Source organism: Oncorhynchus mykiss, chromosome 8 (assembly GCF_013265735.2).
Source record: "Oncorhynchus mykiss isolate Arlee chromosome 8, USDA_OmykA_1.1, whole genome shotgun sequence".
NCBI classification, from domain to species: Eukaryota; Metazoa; Chordata; class Actinopteri; order Salmoniformes; family Salmonidae; genus Oncorhynchus; species Oncorhynchus mykiss.
The window spans coordinates 47,027,116-47,051,072 of NC_048572.1; the positions used below are offsets into that span (position 1 = coordinate 47,027,116).

At 42.4% G+C, this 23,957-nt stretch overlaps 1 protein-coding gene across 1 annotated transcript; it reads right to left on the minus strand.

Annotated features, from left to right (window-relative positions):
- Positions 1–78: 78 nt before the first annotated feature.
- dnajc1 (DnaJ (Hsp40) homolog, subfamily C, member 1) lies at positions 79–8,247 on the minus strand. Its single transcript, XM_021612670.2, has 12 exons — positions 7,922–8,247; positions 7,000–7,101; positions 6,143–6,189; positions 5,685–5,850; positions 5,142–5,239; positions 4,805–4,898; positions 4,092–4,191; positions 3,617–3,789; positions 3,106–3,225; positions 2,872–2,920; positions 854–1,347; positions 79–575 (listed from the first exon to the last, which is right to left on the minus strand). Exons 1-12 carry the CDS (start codon positions 8,189–8,191, stop codon positions 507–509), a joined length of 1,782 nt encoding a protein of 593 aa, XP_021468345.1. The 5' UTR covers positions 8,192–8,247; the 3' UTR covers positions 79–506.
- Positions 8,248–23,957: the final 15,710 nt, after the last annotated feature.

A 23,957-nucleotide genomic window follows, 5' to 3' on the forward strand; every position in this document is an offset into this window, starting at 1 on the left:
TTCATATCTTACTTTTCGTTCAAACATAGTACATTGATGCATTACACTAAAATGGGTCTCAAAGACGTGTCATCCATGTAAATAAATAAAACAGTTTATTTCCTCATCTCAAAGAAGTTATATTCAGTACATGTGTGATTTCAAATGACAGCGCAAAGCAGAAGTCAAAACATATTGAAGTACAAAAAAAGGTATAGACGTTTTTTGTTGGTGCTTTGAATCCTCACATAGCAGTTCAGAGGCTGGATGGCATGCTTTGGGTGGAGCTAAGGCACATGACAGACATGAGAGGATGGCCCTTCCCCCTGCTCCTCTCCCTGTCCTGTTCACAGATCTGAAGGAACTGGACAGGTAAAAGCAATATGTCCCAACAATATGCAATGTGGATTTTTTCACTATATTGCCTTCATCTATCCAGGCTTTTCAGATCACATTGAAGTGGATAGTAGCTAGGAAAAGGGACTAGGAGCCAGAAAGTGATTTCAAGATGGCCGTCCTTGGCGGAGTCAGCTCTTGGCCTGCTTCCTTTTCAGCACCAGCTCAGCCAAAAGTTTGTAACGTATCATACACTCCTCCTGAAAAATAAGTAGGGGAAAAGGTTATAGGTTCGTCACCATCCAAAATTATATCATGTTTACCATCTCAACTAATCATGACAATTTAAGTTTGGTTCTTTCCATGTTAATTCTACCTACCGCTAACAAATTATCTCATCAAAATTCGTCTTGAAATTAGACATAACACCACAGACAATATAGATTATATAGATAAACTGTACACACGACAAAAACTGGGGTCGACCAAATGTTTTGACACACCCTGCAATATTGCATTGTGGGGGACCAGCTCTCACCTTGCTCTTCCCGGGCACCACCTTGGCAATCCTGTCCCAGCGTTCCGTGGTGCCTCGCGGGTACTGCTGCAGGGCCAGCTCCAGAAGCTTCTGCTGGTTCTGGGTCCAGATGTCGTCAGTCGCCGCAGCCTTCTCCTTGGAGGGTTGTGGGACCGAGGAGGTGGGCGGACTCTGCTCCTCTTCGCTGTCCTCGATGGCAACTGTGGGGTCGAAGTCCCTCTGTCTGCGCCCCTTGGCTTTCTCCTCGCCCCCCACCCCTCCACCCCCAGTCTTTCTGCCTCTCCTCCTGACACCTCCTGCTTGGATGCCCTCTCCTTCATCCCCTCCTCCACTGGGCTCCATCCACTCTGCTGTGGCTGCTGCCAGAGGCTGGGGTTGCGGGTGTTCTCGCTGGGTCATGACACTGTCGGGTACAGCTCCGGCCCCAGCTTTGGATCCCTTTCCTGAGAGTGCTGCGCTGCCCTGAGCCTTGAGCTCCGAGAGCTTCACCAGCCCTGCATCAGAGAGGTAGAAGTTAAAATGCTGCCCCTCTGGAGATAAAGTTGGTTACAGTATTTGGATAGTCCCATATACACCTGCTCTTTCCATGACAATCCGATCAGGTGAAAGCTATAATCCTTATTGATGTCAGTTGTTAAATCCACTTCAATCAGTGTAGATGAAGGGGAGGTGGTAGGGTAAAGAAGGATTTTTAAGCCTGGAGACAATTGAGACATGGATTGTGTAACATTTAAACAGTGAATGGGCAAGACAAAAGATTTAAGTGCCTTTGAACAGGGTATGGTAGTAGGTGCCAGGCGCAACGGATTGTGTCAAGAATTGCAACGCTGCTGGGTTTTTCATGCTCAACTGTTTCCTGTGTGTATCAAGAATGGTCCACCACCCAAAGGCCATCCAGTCAACATGGCAAAACTGTAGAAAGCATTAGAGTCAACATCGGCCAGCATCCCTGTGGAACGCTTTCGATACCTTGTAGAGTCCACGCCCTGATGAATTGAGGCTGTTCAGAGGGCAAAAGGGGGGTGCAACTTAATATTAGGAAGTTGTTCTTAATGTTTTATACATGTATAGATGATCATACTAACAACAAACTATCTGTTGATAAGCAACTGCTTGGAATGATTAGGTTTAGAATTAAGGTTAGGATAATGCAAAGCGTCACGTCTGGAGGAAACCTGGCACCATCTCTACGGTGAAGCATGGTTGTGACAGCATTGTGCTGTGGGGATGCGTTTCAGCGGCATGGACCTGGAGACTAGTCAGGATCGAGGGAATGAAGAGAGCAAATTACAGAGAGATCCTTGATGAAAATCTGCTCCAGAGCACTCAGGACCTCAGACTAGGGCAGAGGTTCAACTTCCAACAGGTCAACGACCCTAAGCACACAGTCAAGACAACGCAGGAGTGGCTTTCACTTTCACTCCAACAGATTCATGTGAGCAAATGGTATTTGGATAGTCCCATATACACCTGCTCTTTCCATGACAATCCGATCAGGTGATTCATTTGATACATATTGAGAATGTCCCCGAGTGGCCCAGGCAGGGCCCGGACTTGAATCCGATTGAACATCTCCGGAGAGACCTGAAAATGTTATTCAATTCAAAAGGGGGATTTGATTTGAAAATAGCTGTGCAGCGTCGCTCCCCATCCAACCTGACAGAGCTTGAGAGGATCTGCAGAGAAGAATGGGAGAAACTCCCCAAATACAGGTATGCCAAGCTTATAGCGTCATACTCAAGGCTGTAATCGCTGCCAAAAGGTGCTTCAACAAAGTACTGAGTAAAAGGTCTGAATACTTATGTAAATGTGATATTTCAGTTTAGAAAAATCTAAAAATCTGTTTTTGCTTTGTCATTATGGGGTATTTATTGTGTGTAGCTTGAGGGAAAAAATACTATTTAATCCATTTTAGAATATGGCTGTAATGTAACATGTGGAAAAAGTCTAGGGGTATGAACACTTTCTGAATGCACTGTTTATACTGTGAAAAATCAAGTAAAAATAAGCTTATTTACCTGATGTGTTGGTTTGACCGTCTTTAACTTGTTTGACTTTTGCAGTAACCTGCAAAGGATCACAATATTTTGCATATTTCATTGATACTCTATGATGAGCGCAAGCTAGTAGTCTCCTAAATTTCCAAACACAAATGTTAATTTTGCCATATATTTGCCTAGGACTGACAAAACATTCACATCCATCTGAGTTCAGAGTTATCCATGCACCACCCATTCCCAATGTAGACTGACATCTGTCACCGATCTTCCTAGTTCGTGTGCGATCTTCTCCCAGCGACCAGGTGTTCCCCCAGGGAACTTGGCCATACTCCTTGTCAGAAGAGTGATGTCCTCTTCTGACCACTCAGGTGCCTGAGGAAACAACAAGACTAGATCATATAAATTCCAAATAAGGCCATTGTGGCTTACGGTGTTTTAGGGCTGAAAAACTCCAGAAACTTTAGCAAATTTCAGATTTTTCAGCAATCCCTGTTGGAGGAAAACCCATTTTTGTTGAACATTCTGCAACAATGAACATCTAAAATCTATTCCATTTGGCATGTTGCCTCATGCAAATTTGCCTTACTTGATCATAAAACTAGAATCTATTTGACATATCAAACTATGGTACCTTCCCAGTTACACCTACAAATGGCAAATAAAACTTGAACTTTATAATCCATTTTGCCTGAATTAAAAGTGCAGAGCTTTAGTAATGTCGTGGAACAAATCCTTTCGCAGCAGGAAAATATTGCGGACCCACCTTTTTCTTCTGAGACTTCTTATCCTCTAGCCAGTCATCCATCTGGTCTTCGATCTCCTCGATGGACGTTCCCTGGTCGTATACTGGTGAGTATGCGCTGTCTGCGACCTTGAGTGAAGGCTCGTAAACGGGGAACTCAAACTTCGGCTTCTTCACTTTGGGTCGTTTCTCTTCTGTGGTATGACAAGTGAGGAATGGGATAAGACGAGCACATCTACAAAACATGGCTAGGGGAAATGCAACTGATGTATATTCTAGTTCCTGAATGATTTCAAGAAAATTATTTCGCTATAGAAATGAAATGTCATTATTTCCTATTTCATTTGATGCATCTAACCTTTATTTTACCAGGCAGGTTAATAAATGTAAAAAAACAAACATTATTTTCAATAAAGACCAGGCAAAAGTGAACAATTAAAGTCACAATTCAGCAGAAATGGTCTACTGGACGCAATAAAATACTACAAGTTCTTACTTATTGTTGTAGCTTCCTGTTCTTCCAGTGCCATGGCTTCCGCTTCCTCTTTCTCTCTGATTTTCATCTCCTTATAATCTTCGTAATACTGTTTGGCATCCTGTAACACAGACAAAATTGATGACAATTGTCACTGGGGATATGGATAAGATCTTATGAAATTGCATCATTTATTTTACATTAATAAAGTTATAGAAACTGTGCAAGGGAATACTTTCACTAGGCATTCCCATCTCCCTCACAAGCTTTAAGAACCAGCTGTCAGAGCAGCTCACAGATCACTGCACCTGTTCATAGCCCATCTGTATACAGCCCATCTATCTACCTCATTCCCATACTGTATTTATTTATTTTGCACCACAGTATCTCTACTTGCACATCCATCTTTTGCACATCTACCATCCCAGTGTTTAATTGCCATTTTGTAATTACTTCGCCACCTTGGCCTATTTATTGCCTTAACTCCCTTATTTGACCTTATTTGCACTCACTGTATATAGACTTTTTTTTCTACTGTATTATTGACTATGTTTTGTTCATTCCATGTGTAACTGTGTTGTTGTATGTGTCGAACTGCTGTGCTTTATCTTGGCCAGGTCGCAGTTGCAAATGAGAACTTGTTCAACTAGCTTACCTGGTTAAATATAGGTGAAATAAAAAATATAAAAAAATCCAAAGGTTAAGTAGTTTGGGTGAATGAGTTGGAGGATTACCTGGATGACATGGGGCAGGGACTTGACAGAGAGATACAGCCAGATGCTCAGCTTGAGTGGCAGGATATCCTGCCAATGAGGTTTGTCATGTGACCTGACAGGAAATGGACATATTAGGAACTGTGACCATGTTTATTATTACATACAAACACATGAACAAACGACCAACATTCCAAGGTGTTTTCCATGATATTTTCACATGTAAATAGCACTGGATTTCTACAATATTCAGTTCCGCCGTTTCAAAAGTCAGGCCTTCATTGGAGCAGCAAATTATTCATCAATTTTCTATTTACTTGTGAAATTAGAAATGTGTAGTGACAAAAGCTCAACTCACTTCTCAATTTTATCCTGTCCAACAAACCGCGATTCTTCAGCACTCTTGCTACTCATCTTTTTTTTCTTCTCCTTTTTCTTCTTGCTCAGAAGTTCATCCTAGTAAGAGAAGCACCATATGGGATAAAGAGGTCTGGTTATTAGTAGCCTACTTTGCTCACTCAAACACTCAGTTTTGTTTGCAGTGTACTTGATTGAAGGAAACCATTTTACTGCAAATAACTTACATTTATTATATGGCAGATAGAGAAATATGGAATAATTCAATAAGTTGCATTTTGGACTATTTAAATGAGCATTGTGAATAGGACAAATTAGTTAATGCAGTGGCCAAAGCTAAGAAACCCTGTCCTAAATTGCACCTGTACATTTCTACTTTCCTACACAGAAAAAGGCTTTTATTCCCAGCAATAACTGCCCCATGGGGGAAAAATAAGTTAAATGACTTGAATGAAAGCTGTGGAATGGATAACAACCACCTTTAATAACAGCTATTCAGTAAAGAACTAAGAGAAGGGTCAAAGGTCATGCACGGCCCCCTCACCAGCTGCTTCTCCAGGTAGATGGACCAGATGACTGCGTAGTGGCACACAGTGAGGATGAGGAAGAGCAGGAAGCCCAGCTCCCCATTGCTCATCTTCCTCACCCGCCTGTAGTAAAACACTGGCTGCCTCCAGTCCGGTAGCCCGTTGACCAGGACATCATTATACCTGTGGTTGGGAGGACCCATAGCAATAGGTGGTGATGAGTGGTTTGAGGATTTCCCTGATAGTACATTTTAGGTGTGGTGGACACTACCGTGCCGACCCAAACCATACATAGGAAATACATACAAAGTATACTATGGGGAATAATATGGTGAGAATATAGTATACATAATAAAAACAGAACACTAATGTTCTCAACAAAATGGTGTATGATATGAATTTGACAGACTCCTCCCACTTTCAGAAGAAATAAGTGCAAGGTCAACTCAAAGCAGGAAGAAGTTGTAAAACAGACCTCTCTCTCCTCTCTTCATCTTTCAGTACTTCATAGATGGCCACCAACTATGGGAGAAAATATGATCAGTAAGGCAATAGACAAATTACAATCAACTAATCAATTAGTTTAAGATTGCAGTGTATGAAAAGGACTATACCTCACCAACTAATGTTACTGCCATGAAACACTGCATATAAGTGTTTCACTTAAAAACCTTTTCTAATGGCAGAATTTCTCTGTAAGGTGTCCATAGCTTACTTGCAAGATGTAGATCAAACAAGTTAAAGTTGGGCTTAAACTAACGGATGAAACCGCACTCCATGGTTTAGGGTGTTTCTGATGACGACACCAGTGGAGTGGAACACAGGCTTTGTGGAAACTAGCTCCGACTACATTGATTCTCCCGAGGTCAATACTTCAAAAGATGCAAATTATGAAACGCCTACCTTGTAACCATGTTATTCCTCTGTAGTTACGTGCCTTTGTTTGCTGTAATCCATACTTCAATAAAAGTTAATCAAATACAACCACCAAGTGTGTCACTGTTGAGATTTAACTGGCACATGGCGCAGAGTTGCCATCTTAGAGCAACAGCAATGAGTAAACAGTCAGTGGTAGTATTTGATTACATTTATTGAAGTATGGATTTCAACAAACAAAGGCATGCAACTACAGAGGACAAACATAGGTACACAATAGGCGTTTCATAATTTCAAATTTTTTGAAGTATTGACCTAGATTCCACAAAGCCTCGTCTCTGCTTCACTCCATTGGTGGAGTCTTCAGAAACTTCCTTCACCATGGAGTGGAGTTCAGTCCGCCCCAAAAAACATGGGGGAGTAGGGAGTGTTAAGATGGTGAGGGAGTGGGCTGACCTGTCTGAATTGGGTTTCAGCATTCTCGTCTTTGTTCTTGTCGGGATGCAAAGTGAGCGACAGCCTGCGATAGGCCTTTCTGATGTCCACTGACGAGGCATCCTGGAGTCAGGAGAGATGAACAGTAAAACTAAAACTACACGTTCATGACACCTTTCAGAGGGTATTGTGTGGTGAGATATCACACAATCACCAGTTTATGGCAATAAATCAGTATGTATGCTCTCATTCTGCCTCCAATGTGGTGACTGACAACCCCCATGGCACCAGGGTCTAAGCTTCCCAATCCTATCCAGTGGACAGTAACCACCCCCGGGGCTAACACTTCCCACAAGGACATGGCATTCTGATGGGTCTGTCTGGAGCATTGAAGGATGTCCATATGGTGGCCAACCCTCTGCCTCGAGAGATGCTGGGCATGCAGACTGTTGTTCACAACACACCTCTTTCAGCTAATCACGGTGCTGATGCGCAGCTGAAACGGAGTAGTTGAATCGGATATGTTAGAGTAGGGCTGGACCAAAAACATGCTCCAGTCCTGCACACTTTGGCTGGTGAAGCAACAGAGACCCTGCAAGTGTTCCTTGCAAGATGAAGAACTAACGATATTTACCCATTTTTAAATCAGTACCTCACTTGACTGGACGGAGGAATGGACAACTGAAAATGTGAAAAGAAACAAGCAACCTGACACGTCATGGTTTGCTCCTCTCCCGGTACACGTAACTAGTAAACGTTAGCTAGTTAGCTAAAAAAAAAAAAAAAAATACAGCAGGCCCCGATATCGAAACAGATCCCTGAATGTGGCACAATGGCAAGCCGGCAAGCTACCTACTTAGCCCTTCAGGTTAGACAAACATTTACTAGCTAGCCAAAGTTTATAGGTTACAAAATAACTAACTTAACGACGACTTAACGTTACCTGTTCAACAGACAGGAATTCGTAAAAGTTTTGTTGAATTTCCTCCACCAGGTCGAACAGCTCAAGGTCTGAATCCCAAGCATGAGAGGGACTTGGGTTTGCAATAAAAATACTGACGGCAAGAATAAACGAGAGGCCCAATGAAGCTGGGGTCATTATGAGGCTTTGACAATGTTGGCGGTAATATTGCACCGCGAAATATATATAAATAAATTCTGCTGTGATACAGCTAACGTGTCTAGCTACTACCCTTACAACTGGCTGCTGCATATGCTAACAATTTGCTACATTTCCCACAATCCTCTGCTCTTTACCTTTTCCGGTTTCCTTCTTCTATGGTATTATGGCGATCCGCAAACGTTCGTTAGAGGTCCATGCCGCTGTCTACTGTATGGGCTGTGTGCGCCTGCGTTTCTGGAGTGTGAATTTACTTCACTAACCACGTTTCCATCCAAATTTATCATGCAGATGAATTACCTGACGCATGAAAAAAGTCACGACCGGGTTGATGGAAACATGAAATGACGTTACAACTTTATAAATGCCGACAGACAATTTGTTCCTTCAATATTGTGGGATTTTTTTTGTGTCGGTAAATTTAATTGTGCGAGAAATTATTATGCAGCCCACTCACTCACCATGTTATGAGCAAATATTGATGTAATAACCATCATATCAAAGTAAACTTGGGAGTCACGCAAGTGGAGCAGAGGTCTAACATGCTGACCAGACCGGACATGTCGCATGCTTGAGCATAGCAAAATAAATTTAGAAATCCATGTTATTCAATTATTGCACCCACACTGCTGGTGCGCGTCAACGAGCGTCTGCGATGCCAAGGGCTGAAATAGAAGTCATTCCTATTTCTGACGCCTATCGCGCTGAAAGTCCTGCCTCTCCCACCTCCTCATTGGTTTATAGAAGCAGGTGCCCACTTGCCATCTCCTCATTGGTTATACACACGTGGGTGATTGAAATACGAACTGTTTTGTCTGTCTTCATGGTAATACTATGAAAGTTTAGATGCCAATCACCATATAAGTTCAAAGATGAAAAAGTCTGGAAGGAGGAGAGATGACTAGAAACGATTCGGTTGGCCGTTTTATGTGTGGATTAATTTGTCAGAGTAGAGGAGCTTGTGCATTTCAGGTAAAATAACAACTCAATGTTTATATCCCAGGACAAATTTGCTAGCAACAGCAAGCTAGCTAAATAGGACAAATTAGCTAGCAAGTGCAAGCTAACTAGCTAAATTGCCATACATGTTTAATGCTTTTCGACCTGTCCCCAAATTAATATCATTGGTTCAGAGTTTGTTTTGATATGTTAACCTGCGTGTCGTGATCGCGTTTGGTGAAGGGGGACAAAATAAATGTATGCACTCTAGCGCACGATGGCGCACGCGCGCAGCCGGTTTGGGTTCTGGCTAAGGCACTGCATCACAGTGCTTGAGGCGTCACTACAGACCCTGGTTTGATCCCGGGCTGTATCACAACCGGCTGTGATCGGGAGTCCCATAGGGTGGTGCACAATTGGCCCAGCGTCGGGTTAGGCCGGTGTAGGCATCATTGTAAATCCGAATTTGTTCTTAACTGACTTGCCTAGTTAAATAGAATATGCTGTGTGGTCCTCCCACTATGACTAGGGAAAGCATGCAGTTTATTAGGCTACAGATTAAATGTAATTATTACATTTTTCTTGGGGGAGGGTTCTCAGACTGTTGAGGGGCAGCTCTTGGGGAACTGTGTGGGGGGGGGGGGGGGGGGGGGTCTTAGAGGGCTGGTGGCCTGGCGGTTGGGGGCTGGTGGCTGATGGGTCGCTGGTTTGATTACCCGTTTTTGACCTTGTGGGAGATCTGTCAACGTGCCCTTGAGCGGTGTGATGACCCTGGTTGATTCTGAGTGTTGCTCTGGATGGGAATCTGTTAGATGACTAATGTGATGTAGATATTGAGCGGCTTCACTGCAAGTAGATTGTATGTTTTATATATTCAATAAAATAAAAAGCAATAAAAGAAGGATGTGGAAAAGTGAAAGAAATTGCCCTATACCAACTAATCCTACACCAGCGTTTCACAAACTCAGTTCTGGGGACCCCAATTGCGGAACGTTTCGTTTTTTGCCTTACCACTACACAGCTGATTCAAAGAATGAACTCCTCATCATGCTTTGATGATTTGAATTAGCGATGTAGTGCTAGGAAAAAAAACTAAACGTGCACCCCTTGGGGTCCCCAGGACCAAGTGTGGGAAACACTGCGCTACACCTATTAAAACCTCACCACTAGTCCACTACTTGGCCCTATCTGATCCTACACCAAGCCGGAAGCCAGAGAGGGCGGGACATTATCATTCAACACAACTTGTAACTCTTCTGCAGTAAAATATCTTACACCCAAGTACTTCTCTGCAGCTGCCACCACAATCTATTTTCTGTGATTTATGTTCCACTTCTGAACGAACCCTTACTGAAGCACATGTTATTCCTATCATTCTCTATTGGCCTTGGCCTACTCACAAGGGAGCCTCTTAGGATCCTTTGCCCTGGACCCATCTTCCAGTACTCTGTCTTCACTGCCTCAGACAACACCATCTGTACTACTCTGACCCTGGCAACCTCGAACTGCCTTTCTCTCACCGGACACTTCTGATCTCCAACACCATGGGTACCCCTACAGTTAACACACACAGCTTTTTACACATATACTACACATACTCTCATGTCTTCCTGCACACTTCTCTCATCTAGGAATATCCCTCCTACACACTGCTGCAACATGACCATCAGCTTGGCACCTAAAACACCATAATGGATCCGGACAAAAGCTCTCATGGGATAACTTTTTAAAATTTTTATGTGTAGGCCTACTTCTTACTATTGTGAACATTCCTTATGGTGACTGGGAAATGTGTGCAATTTTAGGACCTGTGCAGTGTTATAGCATTTTATACATACTGGGTACGTGTATGATTCCACCCCTGTGTGAACCCTCATATGTGAGGTTAGGTTTTCCTTCCAGCTGAATCATTTCTCACATTCTTTGCACTGGTACGATTTCTCCCCTGTGTGAATCATCATATGCGTATTCAGGTGTCCCTTATGAATGAAGCATTTCCCAAATTATTTTCATTGATATCGTTTCTCCCCTGTGTGAGTCTTATGTATTTTCAAATTAGAATATGTCTGAATCGCTATATGTCTGTACAGGTTATGCTTACTGGGGAAACATTTCTCGCATTCTTTGCACTGATACAATTTCTCCCTTGTGTGAATCTTCATATGTGTATTCAGGTGTCCCATATGGATGAAGGATTTGCCTCATTTTTTTGCATTGATATCACCTCTGTTGTTTTAGAGGAGACTCAAAGGAGAAGTGTTTACTACAAACATTACAATAATATATTTCTGTAGTGTGACTTTGCAGGTGATTGATCATGTGTTCTGTGGACTCAAAGTCTTCTCCACACTTCTTGCACATGATGGATGAAACAAAATGCCCCATAAAAACAAGTCTTTCCAAACACCTGGTATGGGATTTGTTTTTATTTTTCCCCCCATGACTTTGATTTAAGTAGTGTAGATTCTGGAAATAGTACTCCACTTTCCACCCCATTGAGCTGCAGAACAGCACAGATTTACTGCAGATAGGGAAATCGAGTCATTAGTTTGTTCTGTTACTCTATAGCCCTGTCCATCATGTTCTGTTTTAACCTCTTCAGTTGTGTTTGTGGGTAGACAGTCCCACTCTCTGTTCTCCACAGTATGTGTGTGGTAAGGATGTGAGAGATGAGGTGGGTCCTTATCATTGCAGTCACTTTGAGTAAATGTGGAGTCTCAAGTATCAGGCTCCAGCCCTTGAAGCTGCTCTTTCCCCTTACTGGTCCTGAACTCCTCATATTCCTCTTTAATCTGTGTGCTCTCTGGGTCCTCCTGCCTCAGACTAAGACTACATTCCTGCTCCCCGTGCTGCTCAGAGGGAACATCCTTTTTAGACACAGGGAGAGTGAGTTGCTGGGGGTCTGAAAATAAAACAAACAGGAAATATTGCAATATATCTCCAGAAATATTTGACATATTTGAATGTTTAAAAAAAAAGTATAGCATACAGTTCCCTATGCCCTGCAGAGATAGTTCAACCAGAACATGCCTACTGCTAGCACACTGTCTGCAGCTAGCTGTAAGATTCAATAGAACTAGCTAGTTAATGAACTAGTAGCCCATTAATTGACGCTAACTATTTGGTATTGTATCCCCATTAGCTGTTTGCGAAAGCAGCAGTTACTCTTCCTGGGTTCGAAACATAACATGAAACATAACATCGCACAGAACATTAATAGACAAGAACATCTCAAGGACAGAACTACTCTACATACATTTTTAAAAGGCACACGTAGCTTACATATTAATACACATAAATCTCAATCAAATAGGGGAGAGGTGTTGTGCGGCGAGGTGTTGCTTTATGTGTTTTTTTGAAACCAGATTTGCTGTTCATTTGAGAAATATGAGAGGGAAGGGAGTTCCATGCAATAATGGCTCTATATAATACTGTACGCTTTCTTGAATTTGCTCTGGATTTGGGGATTGTGAAAAAAACTCTGGTGGCATGTCTGGTGGGGTAAATGTGTGCGTCAGAGCTGTGTGTAAGTTGATTATACAAAAATTCTGAATTTTCAACACGTTTCTTAAAAAAAGGGATGCACTCAGTCTCTCCTCAACTCTTCGCCAAGGGAGACTGGCATGCATAGTATTTGTATTAGCCCTCTTGCTTGCTTTTCATTGTAATCAGTGTCGCTCTGTTCTGGGCCAGCAGCAGCTTAACTAGGCATGACTGGACAAATAATCAAGATAAAACAAAACTAGAACCTGCAGGACTTGCTTTTTTGGAGTGTGGTGTCAAAAAAGCAGAGCATCTCTTTATTACGGACAGACCTCTCCCCATATTTACAACCATTGAATCTATGTGTTTTGACCATGACAGGTTACAATCTAAGGTAACACCAAGTCATTGTGTCTCCTCAACTTGTTCAACAGCCACACCATTCATTACCAGATTCTTAGGGAATGATTTTTACCAAATACAATGCTATTAGTTTTAGAGATGTTCAGGACCAGTTTATTACAAGATTCTCTGGTCTGATGAAACCAATATTGAATTATTTGACCTGAATGCCAAAACAGACTGCAACTCTTTGTTAAGGGTTTAAATGACTCCATTAGCTGTGGTTGCTAATGCGTATATGGTTGAATCATCAGCATACATGGACACACGTGCTTTGTTTAATGCCAGTGGCAGGCAGGTCATTGGTAAAAATAGAAAAGAGTAAGGAGCAGCTCTGCGGTACTCCCCACTTTCCATGTTTGACATTAGAGAAGCTTCCATTAAAGAAAGTTCTATTCGAGTTCTATTAGATAGATAGCTCTGAAAGGCCATAACACTTTTGTTTTCTAAACAACAGGCTATGGTCAATTTTGTAAAATGCTGCACTGAAATCTAATCTTCTTCTTATCATTTTCTTTCAACAAATCATCAGTCATTTGTGTCAGTACAGTACATGTTGAGTGCCCTTCTCAACAAGCATGCTCAAAGTCTGTTGTTAATTTGTTTACAAAGAAATAGTATTGTATTTGGTCAAACACAATTTTTTCCCAACAGTTTGCTGAGAGCTGGCAGTAGGTCTGCTGTTAGAACCCGTAAAGGCTGCTTTACCACTCTTGGGCAGCGGAATGACTTTTGCTTCCCTCCAGGCCTAAGGACGAAGACTTTCCTCTAGGCTCAGATTAAAGATATGACAGATACGAGTTGCTATTGAGTCAGCTATCGTCCTCAGTATCTTTCCATCTCCGGGGTCAATGCCAGGTTCGTCATTATTGATCAATAACAATACATTTTCCACCTCTCCCGCACTAACTTTACAAAATTCTAACTTGCAATGCTTTTCTTTCATTATTAGTTTGTTTGTGCATGAGTTGTTGTCATTTCCTGCGTAAGTTTGCCCATTTTGCCAATAAAGTAATCATTCAAATATTTGGCAACATCAAATGGCTTTGTGAGTTTAATTTGTCTTTCTGCCCATAATTTAATTTAAAGTAATCCAAAGTTGTTTTTCCATCAGTCTTTATATCATCGATCTTGGCTTCATAATACAGTTTCTTCTTCTTTTTGTTGAGTTTAGTCACATCATTTCTCAATTTGCAGTAAGTCAGACAGTCAGATGTGCAGCCGGACTTATTAGCCACTCCTTTTGCCCCATCTCTTTAAACCATACAGTTTTTCAATTCCACATCAATCCATGGAGCCTTAACAGTTCCAACAGTCAGTTTCTTAACAGGTGCAAGTTTATCAAAAATGTGAAGAATTAATTTTATAAATTCATCAGTGCAGCGTCTGTATGCTCCTTTTTAATCACATCAGACCAACAAATATTTGTAACATCATCCAAATAAGTGTCACAGCACACCTATACACTATTTTAGCCCAGCTTTTGGAACTTTTGATATAGCCACTTCATTGTGATCACTCCATCGAATGGATACGAATACAGCTTTAGAACAAAGATCTACAGTATTAGTAAAAGTGTAATCAATACATGTGGATGATCTTGTTCCTTTACAGTGCATTTGGAAACTATTCAGACCCCTAGACCTTTTCTACATTTTGTTACGTTACAGCCTTATTCTAAAATTTATTAAATTGTTGCTTTTTTCATCAATCTATACACACATCCCTATCAAGAAAAGTAAAATCAGGTTGTTAGGCATTTTGTAAAAAACAGAAATATTACATTTACATAAGTGTTCAGACCCACTGATTGCTGAAGTGCGTAGCGTGTAAAAATCGCCTGTCCTTGGTTGCAACACTCACTACCGAGTTACAAATTGCCTCTGGAAGCAATGTCAGCACAATAACTGTTTGTCGGGAGCTTCATGAAATGGGTTTCCATGGCTGAGCAGCCATACAAGTCTAAGATCACCATGCACAATGCCAAGCATTAGCTAGAGTGGTGTAAAGCAAGCCGCTATTGGATTCTGGAGCAGTGGAAATGCGTTCTCTGGTGATGAATCACGCTTCACCATCTGGCAGTCCGATGGACGAATCTGGGTTTGGTGGATGGCAGGAGAACGCTACCTGCCTGAATGCTAGTGCCAACTGTAAAGTTTGGTGGAAGAGGAATAATGGTCTGGAGCTGCCCCTTAGTTCCAGTGACGGGAAATTGTAATGCTACGTTGTTCAATGACATTCTAGACGATTCTGTGTTTCCAACTTTGTGGCAACAGTTTGGGGAAGGCCGTTTCCTGTTTCAGCATGACAATGCCCCTGTGCACAAAGCGAGGTCCATGCATAAAGCAGGTGTCCACATACTTTTGGTCAGGTAGTGTCTCTTTTTTTTCAAGCCCTTTTGGCTACCTGGTCTACTTTTTCATTCCCACCCACTCCCAAGTCGTCTTGGACCAAGCAGAATATCCCTACTACACCCAGTCTCTCTAGTCGCCATAATAACATAACACTTGGGTGGCTGGAGTCATTGACTTGGGTGGCTGGAGTCTTTATTTCTTATTTATTGAATAAACCAAGTTAATTTTAACCATTCATCATCCAGGCAATACCATAGCTACAATGTTAATTGCACCGATTGGCTCTGAATCCTGATTGGCTGGTAAATTGAATGGCTTTTTGAACAAAGGTTTGGTCCCTCTGACCAAATTATTGAAAGAACTGCTTTTAATAGCAGGTGTCAGTAGCTATGTTTCCATTAACTTGTCTAGTGATTTTTTTGTTTTTTTTCGACATTTAGAAAGTTTGCATGGAAAATAGATGTGACAATTGCTTGCTTGCTAGGGCGCATTTCCATGTAACTATTTTTTTGTCAAAAACAGCTGGCTGAAATGACATAACCCTTTCCCAAACACCGGCGAGTAGCGTGGAGGAAATGGAGAAAAAGTTGGTGAAGCAACCAACTGCTGTGCTGGAATGAGAACAATATGTGAGTCAGTTGTAATGGTATGAAGCGGGAGGATGAGGGTGAAGGACCGGAATGGTCGGTAGTGGAAAGATCAGGATAAAGTAAAGAAAGCATAAAGAGGGCCAAGGTAGGAAGCAAGAGTAATGATGTGTCGGAGTGGAAAGTGGTGATAGTGTTTGATGAGACCACAGGGCCTCACTTTACACCCTATCCGACTAACTAAGGCTGTAGATAAAGAGGTAGGTGAAGTGATATTAGCTTGGTTCATTGGACATGGTAGGTTGTTAATATTGTGTGGTAGCCAGGCTCAGCAAGAGAAGATTCTGAAAATGGAAAACACTTGATGGGAAGAAGATTAAAAAGGCAGGTCCCTGGTGCTTATGCTAGATTGAGGAGTCATCACTGGGGTCCCAATATCTATGTCCACTAGATATTAAAGAAAATGTGAAGGGAGGCAGAGTGATTGAGGCCAAAAGGTTTCATCAGTAGGAAAGAAGGACAAAGAAGTGAAAGCTTATCAGTGATGCTGAGGTTTGAGAACGTCTTTCCGGGAAAAGTACAGATAGAATTCCTTAGTTTCAATGTTAAGAGAATTTGTCCCATATCCTCTGCAGTGTTTTAAAAGGGACATGTAGCTGCTCAGTGTAAAGGAAATAAAAGATGTGCCAAGTGTGGAGGGGCACATGATTACGGTGAATGTGGAAGCAATGTGAAGGTTAAGTGTTGTAATTGTGGGGGAGAACACAGTGCAGCATTTGGTGGATGCCAGGTACAGAGAGTGGCTAAGAGATATAGGATCAGTCATGATGTATCGTATGCAGAGGCCGTAAAATAGATTGGTAGAACTACAGCATGGACTGATGGAGCTTACATTGATGTGCCTGTAGTAAGTGGACCTACTGTCGGGGCTGGTGCTTCTGATAGTCCTGGCATGGTTTCGAGGCCTGTTCAGAAATCTTGTGCTCATGAATGTGTTGTGTCAAAGGACACTTTGATAATGAATAAAGTTGACTTCATAGCTTTTATTGGTAAGGTTATCAATACGACTCAGGTTGTGGAAAGCAGAAATGCCAGATTGAAGGTTATTGTGGAGACGGCAAAATAAATATTGGGGGTAACAGATGTTACTGTTGAAATGGTTGTTGGCATGTTGAACAATCCTAAGGGCGGAGTGTTTCAGCATGATATAGATCAAGTTTAATGGGGTTGGGGAGGGGTTTTTGGAGGAGGGTGTGGTAGAAGTTCGGATTTATTTGGTTTAGAGTTTTATTACCATGGTGGTACAGAATTGGGCAGATCATGATTGATTGTACATTCCAGCACAGTAGGTGGCGGCAAGCTCTTAAACGATAGTTTGCGGACCTCCATGATATCATCATAGAAGAACGCAGAGCCTAATAAAAATGTAGTGGTTGCGCATTAATAAAAATTGGCGATAATCTGTATGACCATGTGTCAGGCAGCACGTGAAAGCCACCATGGATAGAATACAATAATTTACTAATATTTGCCATATTCTAATAATTATCATGTGCTAATGCACCGCCACGGATCTAGCGCACATGGGCATGCACTATCGAATGCTTAGGCTACTCAGTACTATGATGAAACTTGCACTCCTGTAGATCTGAAATAATTGGATGGTGAAACTTGTTAGCCTAACGGAAAAGCAAAGCGAGGCAATTCAGGCATTATGGAATGTCAGGACAAGGAGCCTGCAAAGAAACATTTTTATAGTTGAAATGTTTTATTTTGCAAGCAGTGGGCATTTAGAATTCAAATGTAGAGTGGACCTGTATTCGGCAATCATCATTTATTCGAAAAACACAGTTTCCATCATCGTTTGTCGCAATAAACCCCTGTCGAACAGATACAAATGTTGTCAATCTTTATAAAATTGCTTCTATATTACATGTCACAACATTTTGTGGGGGGTGACATTGATTTTGTAGAATAAATTGGGGGCATTTTTCATCAAAGTTGCTACACAGACATAAGGGGAACCCCAGACAGTGGCATAAAGTTGAAGCATCTTTTTAGAACGTTTTCTCACCATCAAATATGGTAGTGAGGGGAAGTCGAGACGTGGGTAGTGGGAGAGGATGGAAACTAGACCGACATTCTGCAAAAAAAATATATTGATGAAACACCTGATCTCAATAAATGTTTGTTCCAAAAACGAAAATCTGTTACACAGTGCACTACGTTTTGTAGGCTTGGCCAAAGTTTCCCAAAATTGCGTTGTTTAGAAAGAGTGCAAGGTCGACTTCAGTTTGTGCACATGCGCACTTCACAGAGGAGGCGTTCCCTAATGAAAATATGCAAATATATGATACAATTGGATCTCGCGCTTGGCTTTGCCCACCTTTTTTGTACTGCCCACTATGCTTCATTTTCATCTGGGTAAACAACCCAGATGAACTATCTTGGTTTAGTTATACAAATCTTTGGTTGCTATTTCAAAATTGGTGGAATTTCCTAATTTAGACAAGGCAACCCAGGGACATTCAACATCTTTTTTGGTAAGCCATTCCAGTGTAGCTTTGGTCTTGCATTTTAGGCCATTTGTCTTGCTGAAATGTGAAACTCTATCCCAGTGTTAGGGTCTTGGCTGGGACTCTTCTGTCCTAGCTTGAAGGCGAAGCTGGTTCTACCATTGGGGTGCCAGGGCAGAGAAGAGCTTGGACTAGGATGAGTGGTAGCTGCCAAGAGACCAGAGGTGGCAGAACGGATTGCTCTGGTTGGGGTGTAGGGATTGAGCATAGCCTGAAGGTAGGGAGAGGCAGATCCTCTTGCTGCTCCATAGGCAAGTACCATGGTCTTGTAGTGGATGCAAGCTTTGACTGGAAGCCAGTGGAGTGTGCGGAGGAGTTGACATGGGAGAACTTGGAAAAGCTGAACACCAGGCGGGCTGCAATGTTCTGGACAAATTGCAGGTGTTTGATGACACTGGCATGGAGCCAAGCCAACAGCGAGTTGCAGTAGTCAAGACAGGAGATGATAAGTTCCTGGATTAGGACCTGTGGCGCTTCCTGTGTAAGGTAGAGTTGTACTCTACAGATGTTGTAGAGCAGGGGTGGGCAATTCAAGTCCTCAAGGGCCTGATTGATGTCACAGTTTTGCCCCAGCCCCAGCTAATACACCTGACTCCAATAATCACCTAATCGTGATCTTCAATTTAGAATGCAATTCACCGTGTCAAAAGCAGCGGAGGATTTGGATGAGAACAGAGGAGAGAGTCAGCTTTGGCAGTGCGGAGAGCCTACATGACACAGAGAAGAGCAATCTTCAAGCCTGACTGGTTAGGGTCAAGAAGATCATTCTGAGAGAGATAGTGAGAGAGTTGGTCAGACAGCACACCCAAGTGTTTTGGAAAGGGATACCGGTCTGTTGTGTTTGACGTCAGAGGAGTGGAGTGTTGGTTTCTTGAGTGAGGGAGCAACTCGGTCCATTTTGGAGTTAGAGGGGTCAGGGATGAGTTGATGAGGGAAGTGAGAAAGACTCCAGAGTTGGTCTGGAGAAGGGAGGATGGGATGGGTTCGAGCGGGCAGATTGTCAGGCGGCCAGACCTTACTAGTTGCATGATTTCATCTAGAAAGAGAGGGGCGAAAGAGGTCAAGGCGTAGGGTAGTTCTGTGTGAGTGGGACAAGTGGACTCAACAGGCTGAGTGAATGAGGAGCGGATGTTTTCAACCTTATTTTCAAAGTGGTTGACGAAGTCATCCGCAGAAAGGGAGGAGGGACACGGAAGGGGGTGGGGGTGGAGGATTAAGAAGGGAGGAGAAGGTGGGAAAGAGTTTCCTGGGGTTAGAGGCAGAAAAGCTTGAAATGTAGTGATAGAAAGTAGTTTGGCAGCAGATACAGAGAAAGGGGAGGTTATAGAGGAGGGAGTGGAAGGATGATAGGTCCTCCGGAAGTTTAGTTTTCCTCCATTTTCGCTCAGCTGCCCACGGCCCTGTTCTGTGCAAGTCATAGGATGTGGAAAGGGAGGAGAGTAGGGTTGAAGAGGCATAATCAGGAGACAGGAGGGACAAGGATTTAGCAGAATGGATATATGATAGGACGAGAGAGTAGTAGGAAAGAGTGCGAAGATTGCGATGGCAGTTGACAATCTGGGTAGGAACTGCGTGGCTAGGGTTGGAGGACGGGGAAACAGAAAAGGAACAGCCTCCAGTAAAGAGGAGGTCAAGCGTGAGCCTTCCTTGTGAGTGGGAGGGGACTGAGGTCAAAGGAGGCAAGGAGGAGAAAGAGAGAGTTGGAAAGAAATTAATCGAAGGCAGATGTCAGAAGGTTGAAGTCGCCAAGTACAAAGATCGGTGAGCCATCGACAGGAAATTAGCTTATCAGTGTGTCAAGCTCATTGAGGAACTCTCTAAGGCAGCGTTTCCAAAATGTGGTTTATGCCCTAACACTACACAGCTGATTCAAATGACCAATGCTTGATGATTAGTTGATTATTTTAATCAGCTGTGTAGTACTAGGGCATAAACCAAAACGTGCACCCCTTGGGGTCCCGAGGACCGTGTTTGGTAAACCCTGCTCTAAAAGGCACCTGGTGGGCGATAGATGACAACAATGTTAAGCTTGAGTGGACAAATGAAGGTGACAGCATGGAATTCAAATGAGATGGACAGGTGAGAGGGAGAAAAGAGAAAATCTCCATTTAGGAGAAATGAGTAGCCCTTTACCACCACCGAGGCGACCAGATGCTAACAAACTATGAGAGAAAACATACTCAGATTAAGCGAGACCAGCTGGAGTAGCAGTATTCTCTGGGGTGACCCATGTCTCCGTCACGGCTAAAAAGTCAAGAGACTGAAGGGCAGCATAGTTTGAGATGAACTCAGCTTTCTTGACCGCAGATTGGCAGTTCCAAAGGCTGACAGACCAGGAATACCACATGGGTTGTACATGCAGGGCACACTAAATTAGAAGGGTTTCAGCCAAGGGGTGAGGAGCGTCTGTAAAGCCTAAAGGGAGAGGAGCGAACTAGGATAGAAAACACACAGTTGCCAAAGCGGCAAAAGAGCCAAACGAGATCATCTGAAAATAACTAGGTAAAATGTGAGAGTGAGAGAGTGGTGTGTAGCCTTCCTCTCTTCATAACAGTAACACCTTATTCATGAGACTGAGTGTTGCAGTACCATTCATTAACCTCTTATTCAAAAAATATATTCAACATCAGTGAAGAATAGTTTTCAAATGAAAATGTGTGTATAATGTGCAAATACACTATCCACAGTTTTAATGGTGCTCTAATCTGGATTGTAGCCTACCTGTTTACAAATGTATCCCTGGGATATTTGAGATGTTTTAAAAGCTCCTTGTCGGCTTTGAGGTATATTTTTAGCTTGAAATGCACTAAGGCCTAACTGAAAAAAAGCCCTGGGTTGAAATCTTGATTCACATCGGCTTGTTAATGAATGAAATAAATAAGATGCCACACTATGGGACACATATCAAAGTATACAGGATATTAGATGCATTGTTGCCTACTATGATCTATTCTATAGCCTAGTTAAACAGTCAATTTTGGGTAATTCACTTTGAAACAATGACTGCATGAATAGGCATCATAGCCAATGTGAACTACGCAAATCATAGCCGCAGGAAGTAGTGTGTGTGTGTGTGTGTGTGGGGGGGGGGGGGCCAACCCCTACTTCCTACGGCTATGATGCCTATTCATGCAGCCTTTATTTCAAAGTGAAATTATGTGTAATTGCAGGAATTAATGTGCACACTGCTCTCAAAGCAGTCTAGTCTGGCCTTGTGTTTTCAAAAAAAAGCTTTCAAAATCCTAATCCAAATCATGATCATTATGAAGTAATTTTTCTCCCATAATTCATTAATTAGCCTAATTCATTAATGCACTATAAATGTAGGCTAATCTTTGACCATTCTAATTCATTAGTCTAAAATGTTATAAGGACTTGCAGTTGCATTCATGTTCGAAGGTGTTTTTTTTTGCAACAGTGAATTGTGAAACAGGCATGTTTTTCCCGAACACGTGGAGATGTCTTTAGAAAATTAAGCCTATTTTAATCCATTATCTTAATTTAGCTTAACTTCATTTGGTTTTAGAGAACTTTTTGTAGGCATTTCTAAACCATGTCAATTGAATTGATGTCCCATCAATAGCCTACGTCTCTCTCCACTGATATTGTAGGCCTTTCAACTTTTAAATTTGCAGCAATGCCTTGTGCTAAAATAAGAATATATTCTAATAATACTGTATGTAGGCCTACGAGTGCACATTTCGTGTATGTTTTTTTTTATACTGAAGCAATGCTATAATAAGCCAAACTCCATCACTTTTTTGCTATTACACTGAGGGATTGGGTTGGGAAGGAATACGTAACCACTCTCAAATTCATAGATGGAGCTCCAAAAGTACTGACAGTGAATGAGCTCAACATGATCATTTTTAGACATAGGCCTCTATAAGACACAACCTTTTGGGTTATGATGGAGCAGTTGTAGGCCTACTAAGATTAAAGGAATAGCAATTAAGCCCTTTTTCTACTTACCCAGAATTCATGGATACCATTTTTATGTCTCTGCGTACAGTTTGAAGGAAGTTGCTAACTAGCGTTAGACTTCCAGTTATTGCACTAAGGCTAGTTAGGCTCGCAAACTAGCTTCAACTTCCTTCAAACTGCACGCAGAAACATAAAAATGGTATCCATGAATTCATCTGACTCTGGATAAGTAGAAAAGGGCTAAATTGCCAAAATCTCAAACTATCCCGTTAAATATTCAAGAATCGGGTATTGGGTAGCCTATATACATACACTACATGACCAAAAGTATGTAGACACCTGGTCGTTGGACATCTCATTCCAAAATCATGGGCATTAATACGGAGTTGGTCTCCTTTTGCTGCTATAACAGCCTCCAGTCTTCTGGGAAGGCATTCCACTAGATGTTGGAACATTGTTGCAGGGACTTGCTTCCATTCAGCCACAAGAGCATTAGTTGGTTGGGCACTGATGTTGGGTGATTAGGCCTGGCTCGCAGTCAGCATTCCAATTCATCCCAAAGGTGTTCGATGGGATTGAGGTCAGGGCTCTGTGCAGGCCAGTCAAGTTCTTCCACACCGATCTCGACAAACAATTTCTATATGGATCTCGCTTTGTGCACGGGGGCATTGCCATGCTGAAACAGGAGGGCCATGCTAATACAAAGTCGGACGCACAGAATCGTCTAGACTGTCATTGTATGCTGTAGCGTTAAGATTTACCTTCAGAAGAACTAAGGAGCCTAGCCCGAACCATGAAAAACAGCCCCAGACCATTATTCTTCCTCCACCAAACTTTACAGATGGCACTATGCAATGGGGCAGGTAGTGTTCTCCTGGCATCTGCCAAACCCAGATTCATCCGTCGGACTGCCAGATGGTGAAGCTTCACTAATCACTCCTGAGAACGCGTTTCCATTGCTTCAGAGTCCAATGGCGGCGAGTTTTACACCACTCCAGCCGACGCTTGGGATTGAGCATGGTGATTTTAGGCTTGTGTGCGACTCCTCGGCCATTAAAACCCATTTCATGAAGCTCCCAACAAACAGTTATTGTGCTGACGTTGCTTTCAGGGGCCGTTTGGAACTCGGGAGTGAGTATTGCAACCGAGGACATTAGATTTTTTCAACCGAGGACATTAGATTTTTTACATGCTACGTGCTTCAGTGGTCCCATTCGATGACCTTGTGTGGCCTACCACTTCACAGCTGAGCCGTTGTTGATCCTAGACATTTCCACTTCATAATAACAGCACTTACAGTTGACAGGGAAAGCACTAGCAGGGAAGAAATTTGACGAACTGACTTGTTGGAAAGGTGGCATCTTATGACGGTGCCAGGTTAAGTCACTGAGCTCTTCAGTAAGGCCATTCTACGGCCATTGTTTGTCTATGGAGATTGCATGGCTGTGTGGTCGATTTTATACAATGGGTGTGGCTGAAATAGCCGAATCCACTCATTTGAACGGGTGTCAACATACTTTTGAATAGTGTATATCGTTAATTGAAGTGACCATTTAACAGCAGTACCTACTGCAGATTGCACCCTTAAAGCCAA

Coding starts and splice junctions, on each gene's coding strand:
- dnajc1 (XM_021612670.2), bottom strand. CDS start 8,191: ATGCAGCAGCCAGTTGTAAGGGTAGTAGCTAGACACGTTAGCTGTATC. Junction 5,851..6,142: donor GATGAAGAGAGGAGAGAGAG/GTCTGTTTTACA, acceptor TCCCAACCACAG/GTATAATGATGTCCTGGTCA. Junction 4,899..5,141: donor GGACAGGATAAAATTGAGAA/GTGAGTTGAGCT, acceptor ATTTCCTGTCAG/GTCACATGACAAACCTCATT.